At 38.3% G+C, this 12269-nt stretch overlaps 1 protein-coding gene across 1 annotated transcript in view; it reads right to left on the minus strand.

Moving 5' to 3' along the window:
• The window catches only part of JAG2 (jagged canonical Notch ligand 2), a 72580-nt gene that overhangs the window by 32520 nt on the left and 27791 nt on the right, over positions 1-12269 (minus strand). The window contains 2 exon segments of the mRNA XM_050898166.1: positions 4827-4887; positions 5864-6118. Of these exon segments, the coding sequence (XP_050754123.1) occupies positions 4827-4887; positions 5864-6118 (316 nt within the window).

The raw sequence follows: 12269 nt of genomic DNA on the forward strand, positions 1-12269 counted from the left end.
TTAGAAGCAGGCATTGTATTTCCTTTTTTCAGTCCTCTGTGATCTTTTGTTAGTCCTCTACAGTCTTTCAATAACAACCTGTTTTGAGATAACTCACCACACCTCCTTGTACCCAAGAATGAGTTTACAAGAATCGCGTTGCTTTTTTTTTCTTTTTTTTCTTTTAAGTTTAGGCAGCGTTCCCCAATGCTGATGTTAACCATGTTATCCACCCAATTGTCATGAAAACACAAGCGAGACAGTAGTGATATTGGTAGGCCTCCTACTGAAAAGGATAGGAAGACTATGCAAGCCTTGAACATTCAACAAGGGATCTCTAGAACACTATTACACCCCCAACACTCCAGGTAGTTGTAACTCATTTTGCAACTCAAGCTTTTGTTCCTGCATCTCTGTAAAGAAAGTATTGAATAATAGTTGAGCAGGTTCTGGCCCTTATAGTGACAGATTAAGGGAGCAAAACCACTTGGGAGAGGCCTACAGCATACGCAGGCACTGCTGGACACAAGAAAGCAGCCTCGCAAGCAGGACTGAAGTGGAATACAAGGACTACAAAAGATATGGCACTGGACAGGAAGTTTGAGAAATCTGTTTCAACAGGACAAACATAAGATATGTGATTAAATAAAAACAAAACAAAAAAAATCACCAACACTGTAAAACCAAAATTGTCACATATAGTTCAAAAGTAATTCTAGAGTAAGACAGTTCAAAACACACAGATTAAACAGTTAATTTACTTTTTTAAAACTTTTAAACTGTATGCTTGCTTTATCCACCTTGCACAAATTCACATCAGAGTAGTATTAACAATCTCATTTCTAATTCATTTCAGTTATTCTACACATTCTAAAGAAATTTTTGTATCACAGTTGTGTGAAGTAAGATCTGCATTTCCCAGGACATAACCTAGGTCCTACCATAGCTCCAGAAGCTGAACACAAGCTGTGCAGTGTTAGGGATTTGACTCCTTTTGTTTTGCTTTGAAAGAGAAATTTAAACATTCAAAGGCAACAGAAAAAGTAGAAAGACTTCTGAAAATACCATCATCCTGGCAGGAATATGACAATGTAGGCCAGATACAAGGCATATCTGGACTTCTGCCAAACCCATACCACTCTGGATCACAAGGAAGTGAAAGATTAAGCCGTTAAGCCTACTGACAGTTTATGAGTGGTACCAAACATACTGAAGTCAGAAGTTTTAATCAAGGAAGGGGATTGTCACTTGTGGTTTCTCTATATTCAACTTTGATAATTTCATAAGGTGATTGAGCCTAAGCCAGTTATAAGCCATTAGATCAAACGTCATTCTTCTCTAGACAGTTTAATGGAACTTAAAGTACTTCAAATGATGCAAAACCATACAAAAAGCACCAATCATCATGGCTTGGCAGTGTTGCTTCTTTCACAATCCTTCCTACTACTTTGGGCTGGTGAAGTCAATCAACAAGACCATTTGGTCTGCCACTGCAGGCTAAAAAAAGAAAAGATTACAGTGGCCAAACACTTTGAGCCTAGATATAGATAAAGGTTGTGGGCTTTTTTGGGGTTTTTTGTTTGTTTGTTTTTTAAGATTGCAATTTCCCATCTTTGCAAGATTCAGCTAAGTTGCTTTTGCTTTCCTCAAGGATGTAATTTTGCTCATTATTCAGTAATTTTTTATTGTTGCTGAACTGCCTCCACAACGACAAAAACCTATCTCCTAGACCCAGCCATACCACAAAATTGTTTCCTACATCAGGTCATTTTAAGACATCAGGTCATCCCCTATTCATTTTCCATTTCTTTGATGAAAGTTCAACAAAAGAAATGGCAAACCTCACAACACCGTAACTTCCTTAAAACAACAGGTACATGAACTTGCCCAACAGATGATGTACAGTTACAGCTAATGGCATGTCCTTTATTAACAGTCTGCAGTCATTTAGCTACTTTTAAGATCTGGTTTTGGTATAGCATTTAATCCAAGAACAGCTCTAAATTACATTGGAACATCAAAGCATGGAGGGTAGATCCTTTCTGTGAGAGTTCAGCTGAAGCCTCAGAGCCATTGCTTAAGTTACCTGCATGTTCATGCAAGTTGAAGATGGAAACCATTTTCCAACTTCTCTATTTATAAATGCCACTACAGATTTTGGCAACCAAGTAGCTATTGGCACCAGTAGATTTCCATACATCTCACACCCATGTTTTTCTCACATTTTCATTTTCTTTCTGAATTAAAAAAAGGACATTGTTTTCACCTGTTAAATGACAGTGGCAACTGTCCAAAAACCAGGATGAAGGAATCTAGATTATAATTCAATAGCACCAAACATAGCAGTTTCTTTTAAATAACAGCTTCCTTTGTACTGCTGAAGATAAAGGTCATGTCTGTGAGCCTTGCTTATTTTTAGGTCAGCATCATTTTTCTACAGAAAGTATTATCCATTTGGGTTAAAAGCAACATTTCTAATATATCCTAATAGCTATTACAGAATACAAGCTAAAGATATCTGTGTGAACAAGCTCAAGCTACCAAATCACATTTAAAGAGGCAGCCGAGAACCTTCTGCAATAATGCAAACAGAATGGCCACACATGGAAAGGCCATTGTTTTCCTTCAACCTGCTGATCACAGATCTATCACTTCAGCAGGTAGGCATTAGGAAACAAGGCAGATGGCATACAATCCATCTGAAACATTAAGTCCCTTATTCCTTTCCCCAGTACTTTCTTTCAGGGAGAGAATCCATCCAATAAAATAGTGAGATTTCTGGTCAGAGTCCTTCAATAGACTCAGTGTTATTTTTGTGAGCTTTGTTTAGCTGGGCAGGTTAAAGAGGGGCACCTAGACTTACAACACTAGATGCTTCTTCACGTCACTGACATGCTGTAAGGAAAGGCTTTGCTCATATGAGACTACCTATTGACAGACACCTTAAAAAAGGTACCATAGCCACCCAGCCCCCTCATCTTCAAAGGTTTTGTATTCTCTTTAAACCTTCCTCCTCCTCTCCAACTTCTGTCTTTCCCAGATACAGCTGGCATCACAGAGAAATGAAAGCTAAGAAGGAAACTGCACCACCCTCTCTCGCCTCCCCAAAAAAGGGTACTGTTTTGCATTTGCTTAAACCTGTAGCTTTTTCACCTTTATTCAAAGGCTCCTTGCCCTCGAAAAGCAAACATTCACAGGCTCCTAGAACACTCCCTTTGATACCTACAGGACTCCAGAGACCCTTACATGAATCAAAATTCATTAGAGTAGGTTCTCAAGGGGAAAAACGTGTTCTTGGAAGGCTCAAGGGAAGGGGTACTTCTTACTCAGGCAAAAGTGATACTGGCCCAGCTCTCAACCACAATCTCTACTTGTAACCAAAAAGAAAAATCAGCAACAGCAGTAGGGGCACACAATACTTGAAATCACAAGCAAAATAATGATATGAAAAGATCACAAATAACATTAAATAGAAATATTCTTTCTTACAAAAAGGAAGCCATGGTTTAAACATCTGCTGTGAAAAAATCTTTTAAGGGAGCCTTATAGCTCTTCAGAAGTGAAACTACACATGCGCTGAAGCACTCCACGTCATATCCTGGAATTTACAGTTTTCAGGCAGATTTGAGAGCTACGACACACCAAATCTTCTACAAGTCAGCAGCATCTGATAGAGTGGTTTCTTACTGCCCTGAAACTTCCGTGGTGCAATGATTTAAGACTTACTTTGTTATCTGCCATACCTCACTGTCAAACTTCAGGCTCTCCAGCAGGATGGGACTTGTTTGCATGTCAGCTGCCCAGCTCAAACTGGCACTTCAACCCCAGCTTAGCTCTAAGCCCAGCAAAGCTAAGCAACCTGCATCCTATTTCTGCCACTTCTGTGATGGTTGTAGTAGTTACTAGTAGGAGGATGAAGCAGAATTGCCTTAAACTATCACAGCTTGCCACAAATGGTACTTCTCAGCTCTCAGGGGTTCTGGCAGCCAGTTCAGTTTCATATCATTCCAAGCAAGCAAATTCAATACAGCTTGAGGAACCACTGCACAAATCTGCTCTTACAATGATGCATACAACTCCGACCACAAATAAACTCAAGAACTTAGAGAGGATCTCAAACTTGCAAGTAGACCTGTCCCATTTCTTCAACAGCCAGTGTAAAAATAACACCCATTTCCCCTTGACCTACTACGTTGGACACCTGAACTTTTACAAGGAAACAATCAACTCCTCTTGCTATCACAGAGTTTACTTAGGCTTCATCACAAAGTTAAGGGAACATTTCACAGTCTGTTCTCTCATATTTAGGGGCCGAAAAACATTCACCTTGGGTAGAAAGTTTAGACTGGGGTTGCTACTGTATCTCCATTACTACCAAAAAACCCCCTTTTTCTTGGAAAAGCTAAGTTTACTGTATTTTGGTGATCAAATATAGTATATTGAGTGTTCTAGGACTGTGAGCATTTCCTAGTCGTAACAGTCCAAAGAGCAAGTTCCCCTTTTTATTTGAGGGGAACAAACAGTACACAGAGACCAAAGCGCCTACGGATTTTGAAAAGAAAAAAAAAAATAAAAAAGATTATTCTCATTTGATAAAGGCATAGTTTGGGATTACATGAAGCAAATCTGTTCAGTCCTATATGCGCAAAAAATAGAATAGGATTGCAAAACAGTATGAAGTATATGCAGTTCTTACACATGTGAAATCTACTTCAGATCTATTTCCATCCATGTTCTTGTATACAATTTTTTTCACTTTGAAGTAGACTTTTTAAAAGTAGCAACATACACAGAAAATGCTAGAAAAATCAGTACTCAAAGATAGATACTCAAGCATGCAGACTTACTTGCATTCCCCAGGTGTACTGCAACCCCCATGGAGCAAATTACATCCTTGTTTACATACAGCTGTAAATAGAAAAAGATTTATGTATCAGTCTGGGCAGCTAGGTACCCATTAGTACAGCAGCAAACTGGGACTGTTCAGCTAGGGTTTCTGTCATTTAGCCTATTGTTATTTGTGCAAAGCAGACGGTCTTTTGCCATGTTCCAACAGTTGTTGCTTCCAGCTAGCTATTTCACAAAACACAACTCCATTACAACTGTTTATGAAAAAAAAAAAAATAACTTAAGTTAACCCCTTGAAAAAGGTGATACCAAACAGGTTTGCAGCAAGATTGTCAGCACTGAAACATTTATCAAATACAGTTGTTTTTTTTAAACCTGGTATTAGACTGGTATTATGCTGGAAATCCCAAGCTTCAAAAGATACCCATGACCCTGAGTAAGCCCTAAAAATGGTCTTCCCTGTCATTAACAGGCTTTTCGCTGAAACAGAACAGAAAACAAAACCAAGAAGCCCTCAACGGAAAGAAGAGTATGTCAAGTAATTTTAGCACTAATTACTCACTGAGACTGAAGGCAAAACGCAAAGAGATTTGATTGAGTGGTACATTAAAAAGGATGACTACACTTGAATTTCTGTTCACATTAAGAGCTATCAAAAAGCTTTCAGCTTTGCATACATTACACTCAAAACTTCTTCATCTGCAAAAATAGTGTTATGAGGGCATTTTTACAGGATTAAAGTCTACAGTATTACTGATATCATCATTGTTCAATAAAATCTTACATTAACAGATGTAATACCTCGTTTTGCTTTGAGGTAAGATCACCACTGAATAAAGTCAATGGTGCTCCACTGGGCTCCACTCTTCACAGAGGATGGTTTTTTTTCCCCCCCCAAAGATTTGTATTCAAAGGACAAAGTCTGCATGTGTTAAAATTAATATGCTACAGCACCAACACTATAGAAATACCTACTGCAGTTTATACCTATTATAAATACACTAGAGCTAATGTAAAATGAAGCAAACAATACTACCTTGTTTACATTCTTCTCCCATCCAACCTTCCATGCAGGCTTTGTTTCCATTTTGATCACACGTGTAGTGACCAACAAAGTCATCTCGAGGGCCACAAAATTTATTGCACAGAGCACTGTAGTAATTTTCATCACACTTCACTCTTATTTGTACTTCAAAATGGGCAACAGGACCATTAAATTGTAGTGTCTTCCATCGATCTTCTGGGTTGATCATGCCAGCATGTGCCACTCGTTCTATTAACAAGTCTTCACCTTTTTAAAAAAAGGTAAATTCAAGAGGTAATAAGTTTGATAATGCACAAGAGCATATAAATTCAAATCAAAAGTATTCAACTGGTTAAGAGAAAGTCTAGTAAAGAAAATGTTAAGAATATAAAGATCTACTGTATAACTGAATTTTCCTTTGCCTTGCAAAGTTCATTACAGGAAGGCCAATTTAAAAAAGTGTCCCAAAGGAAATATTAAAAAACCCTGGAACATAATCCATAGGAAATAGCTTATTTTTCAAGGCAGCCAAACATACCACACCCACATGCTGACAACTAGCAGCTTTATCTTGATCTGAGGCTCTTTTTGCCTCCTTTTTGTTCTTCTAAAATTGCAAAATCTGCATAACCTAGTAGCTGAGATAAAGTTCTCTGGTGCAAGTTTAATTTTAAAACTAAAGCAAAACACATAGTATACTCAATTTGCTGCAAAATTACTAAGTGATAGTAAATGCTCTGGTAGGCTTGCATTATGTACATAAACTAGCTTGTTTCCATTTTATCATTCTCTCTACAGTAAAGGCAAAACATCTTGAACAAGCATTTCATAGAACACTTTGTGTAGCTAGTATTTGACATTGAGAAGAAATATGCAAGTGAACCCAGGATTGTCAAGGGGCCATTCTCAACTCTGTATCCTGCTTATCCTTATCCCCAGTGGAACTACTAATAATTGTGATCACTGTTGCAATACTCTCTATAAGCATCCTGCCTTGCCCTCACAGAAAGCAGCAGCACTGCTACTGCCAAGTTCCATTAACTGAGACTAAATGTGCACAAAGTATTATCTATCACATGGGACAAGAGGATTCTAAGATATACGATTATGGAACTGCCAACACAAAGTATTTTCATTTTTATGAATATCCATTTTGTATTTTTATGCATTTTATTCTTGCTATAGAACCTTCAGTATTAGGAGATGAGATGCAATTACAGTCAGTACAATGAAGTTATACAATTGCTTCAGTAAATGTTAAGAATAAGCAAAACATGGTAAGGGTAGACAGTGAGTAACCCGCGTGACAGGAGTTTCAAATGTTTTCACTATTCAAATCTGGTAACATCCTACTGCAAGAGTTTTTCTAGGTGACTGCAAGCTGCAGCTGGAACTCCAAGCACTATTTTAAGGACAAGAAAAAGGTACAGAAGCTCCACTTGTATACATGAATTTCATACCCATTTATAAAATAGCTATAATATTGCCAGCTCAGAGCTTCAGCATCCATTTTCTTTAAATAATAAAGATTCCTTAAAATGCACGTTAAAAAAAAACCACCACCAAAAACTTGCATACAGCAAGAGGCTGTAATAGTAGTGATATAAAGTCTAAACTTCAGATTATTAATAATATAAAACATGCCAAGCTGGTAGCAAGTAATACTAAACTATCATTTTCAGCAAATGCATTTCACCTACTTACTTTCTAGAACTCATTAATCTAATCTGTTTAGAAAATAAAACCAAAGGAGTGACTGTTTCTCACCTAGGAAGTTATTGACAGCATAGAGGTACCCTGTGCATCTGTTACCAAAGCTGCGCTTCCCCCTCAGCATGTAAAAGGACTCAAGCAAGTTTTCAGTCACTCCAACATTAAAGGAAAATGAAAGCTACAGAAGTAGTAGGCTCTGCAATGTATTGCTATCTTAACATCTTTTTTCAAGCCTGCTTCTACCATAAAAATCTTTCCTCTTAAAATTAAAGAATATTGAGATTAAAAAAACCCAGCTGGTTTAATTAAGCATTGAAAGGTTCTCCAATTATTAAGAAATCAAAGTATCTCTGCTTTAATATTAAAAGTGGTATTGCCATGTATAGGCTACAATTCATGCTTGCCTGGACTAGTCTGCATAAACATTTTATGGCTAGACAAGACACACTGAAGTCTATCCCTATTCTTTAACTCTCTAATTCCTGTACATGAACTCCTCTGTCATCCAGCAGCACGTGGTCAGTAGCAGAGCGGACAAGAAACCTGCAAGCTAGAAAAGGCTGCCTACGTTTTATTTTTGACTGAACAGGATATCTATCATACCACCAGTCACCATTAAAAGCTTCATGATTAGATTCAACATCCTTTTATAATCTTATTCTTGTCCAATGACTATTGATGTGAAAAACTATAAAGGAAGAGTGCTGAATCATTGGATGGTCAAGGAATTTGAACAAATAGGAAATATGTATTACAGAGCTATTTTCCAGCTATAAGCAACACAGGCTCATTAAAAATGGCTGCAACAGCCACTGCTATAAAAGTGTTTCCTCAAAGTGCATCAGATGGACTGAAGAACAGGTCCTGAGATTAAAGGAGTGGCTTCTATAATAAAAATCTTACCAAGCATCTTCAGGCTAATGCAGATTCATCAGATCCAGTTAAACAACTGGAACAAGCATTACAGCTATTGCAAATATACCTATTCAGAACAGACCTCTTGATACCTGGGGTCGAGAACAGGGGAAATAACCCCATAGTGCTTTTTTCTTTTTTTTGAACACTCAAACTTTATCTTCAAACTCCTCTGAAAAAGAATGTATTCTGAGTCTTAAGAGCTTTTTCTCTAGCTTATATCAGTAAAAGTAGGGCTTAACAGCCTAAATAAGCAAGCCAAATAATTTACCCTGAACCACAAGAGGCACCAGGAAATCAGCTCCAAGCCATTTAGTTTCTAATACTAAATTCTTAAGTACCAGAGTAAATATAAGAATTCTGCTTTACCTCAAATTTAAAACTGATCCCAAACAGAAGGTGCATCTTCCAAAGAGATCTGTAATTGCAAGGAGGAATGTATTTGTCAAGGTTCCTCCTTCCTCCCCCACAATGCCAAAGTGTTTCTGAAGATATTCAGTCTCTCACATTTAACTGTTTTGATGAGACAAGTTTGCTCCCTGCATCTGGTTTACCATTAAAATTCACCTTAGGAACTCACACATTACTTTTAGCCCTCAGTAAAGGCAACGAGCTGCATAACTGAATTTGTTTGGTTGTTGGTCAAAAAAGCAGCATACACTACTTGAACCTCCCCCCCAATCTCAGAAGCAATAGGGCTTCTTTTCCTTGATTAACAAGACATTTTCTACAAGCCTCTCTAGAAAAGGAGACAGTGGCACAGACGTTTGCATAAAAGGAGACAATGGCTAAATGTGGTTCTTTAATTAATGTTCCCACAGCATCTGATTTTTGGAAGAGGAAGCCTTATCTGAAGAGTATTTAACTGTAACTGTGCAATCAGGAGCCATGACTACACTTAAATAAGAACACTGCTCATCAACACCCTAACTTTTAGCAGAGGTCAGACATTCCCAACAAACCACTCACAGGGCAATACAAAAGATCATGCTGGTAGGTGTTTGCAAGGAAACACATGGTAGCATATGAACTTCATGCCCAAAGGAACAGGAGGTGCCCATCTCAGGAAGTACATTCTCTTCAGCCTTTTTCAAGCAACCACTTCAAAAAGCCATAAGGACAGATTATCTCCTGCAGACTAACACGAAAGAGGAAGGCAACCACTGCATCCCCACAATAGACATGTAGCCAAATGGAAAGTTACTTTACATGTGAAGATGCCAGCTTGCTTCGTAAGATGACAGAGCTGGGTTAGGCATTGCCAAGACCTCTGCTATACAACCAGAAGTTTGCCAAGTCAAATGATTTACCTGGAAAGCAGCATGAACTGCTGTGACACATGACAGAGAACAGGCCCTTTACAGTGACTTTGTATCTAAGGCAGTTTCCTCTCCCCCTCCTCCACCCTCCCAAAGCAAACAAGTGGTAACACTATCCTGCCACAAGCTTCCCCCTGAGCCAACCTCGCTGCACAGAGGAGGAAAAAAGCACAAGAGTAGTTCAGGAATCAGGGTCTGAAAGCCCCTCAGAGTTTGTAGTTTGAGGTAAGTACTGGGGAAACATTTGCCCTGGCAGACTTGTTCTTGAGATGGTACTTCAGAGATCTGCTCTGAGCACCCCTGCCTTGTTTTCAATGAGTTCAAGGAAGAATACAGGATCCTAGGACACGGAGGGAAGAATGACAACTGTTCTAAAACCTTCAAGTTGTTCACTGGAAACCCCTCTTTCCAGGTTTTGGGTTTGTTTGCTTGTTTGTTGTTTTGTTTGGGTTTTTTTGGGGGGTGGTGGTTGGTTTTTTGCTGTTGTGTTGGTTTTTTTTTTTTAAATACCCACTTGAAAGTCCAAGCTGGAACACAGAACCTGCATTTAACTTTCAGCCTTACTCATCCCCATTAAAGAAAAGCAAAACCTGACTTTGGAACTAATTAATCAGCTTATAAACAGACTCTGGCAATTACTTTGATTAATCTTTCTTACAGTAGCAACAGAAGACACATGTAACCTGATCAAGATATCAGCTCAGTGTTCAGGGTATGATAGGAAGTTCAGCTTTCCATAGATACTCTCTTACTCTCTTCACCCCTCCAGGATGCAGATATAGTCTTTTCTCTGGAGGAGTTGCCATATTCCCTTTCCTATTCTCTTACATATGAATTTTTACTGATCTGTCCCTGTTTGGCAGTTCAGTAGTCCTTGCAGAAATACAAGGGAAGTGTCTTTGCATCTTGACAGATTCACAAGGCAAAATCTACTGGAGGACTCCCTGCCAAGACCACTCAAAAAAAAAAAAACAAAACCCAAACAAAAACAAAAAACCCCCCAAAACCTTCAGCATTAAGGAATTCTTAGGAATCTAATATGCAAGTCTAAATTGCAGCATGGCAAAGCAACAGGTCTCTATCATGGAATCAGTAAACAGACTACAGAAACATTTAACAAAGACAAGAGTTTAGCTAGTCTTCTGCCAAATTATAGGCCAAGAAAGCCTCCCTAAATTCACATGACAAGCCTTCTAGGTTTCAGACGCAATACAACTTAACAGCACCTCTCTGGCAGCCTGTATTAAAGGGAAGTTCACCTTCCATTAGCAGTTTTTCATGAGCGCTAATGTAATCTGACACTTACACTCCTGTAGTTTATGGAAACTGTTAAATTAAGGAGATGGCCCATTGGGCCTCCAGAAGACACTATATATCCTGTTGGCCTGAAGTTCAGGAAAAAAAAAGTGACATCAATGCAAGTAAACAGATTTGTTACAGCATGTTAAAAAGAAAGACTTAACACATGCCTAAATTGACTGTCCCCTTATCAAGCGTATTTAAAAAGAAACCTGGGTTTTAAAGCTACAGGTTTGCAAGAGGATTCTACAGATTCTAAGACAAACAGAACAAGTTATAAGACCATTATTTATTAAGTAGCTTATTAAAAACCAAAATTCAGCACTTAAATGCATACAGATCTGTTTTGCAGGATAGGCTTTTCATGTTCACCCCCTTCTACACCATCTCATGAGTTGATCTGCCAACTAGAACTAGGGCATGAATATTCCAATAGTCACTGTACTAGCTGCACCTAGGTAAATTATTCCCAAGCTGGAAACTATTTAAAGGAATTAACTTCATGTAGTACTTTTTCAACAAAGCATTCAAGAGGACGTTTCCAATCTGTTGCTATGTAGGATATCTAAACTTATTCAAGATTCAGGCTTACTCTGCTCAGCACACAAGATCTCATTTTGAATACCATGTCCAGCTTTGGGAAGTGCCATTCAAAAGGCTGTGGACCAACTGAAGGGTTGCAGCAACATGAATTACCAGAGATCTAAAGAAAACATACCTATTAGAAAAGGTTGAAGGAGCTGTTAAACAACAAGACAAAAGAAGCTTAATTCTAACAGAGGGAGGGCTCAGGAACAAACTACAAACTCATCATTACTTTGTCTGTCATTAGAGACAGAGTATGTTAGGAAAAATCTGTAAGTTAGAAAAGTCTGTCAGGAAAATGGAAGTGGGACTGATCCCAATCTTCAAGGAAAAGGACCTTGAAACTCTAACATAGCCTTAATATCAATTGAGCTTTGCCAATTTTTTATGCTTGATGCATCTTGATAAGGACTGTCAGTGAAGCAGCAGAGAATGGAACCTATAATTAGAAACTGATGATGATTTGGGACATAAACCTTTGCCATCTTAATGTCTAAACACTTATCTTCCTCTATATTGATCCCAGCCAAGATTAAATAGTCCATCATTAACCACAATGAAGTTCACTTAACACTTGTAGCCAAAAG

The sequence above is a fragment of the Gymnogyps californianus genome, chromosome 5 (genome assembly GCF_018139145.2).
Source record: "Gymnogyps californianus isolate 813 chromosome 5, ASM1813914v2, whole genome shotgun sequence".
NCBI lineage: Eukaryota > Metazoa > Chordata > Aves > Accipitriformes > Cathartidae > Gymnogyps > Gymnogyps californianus.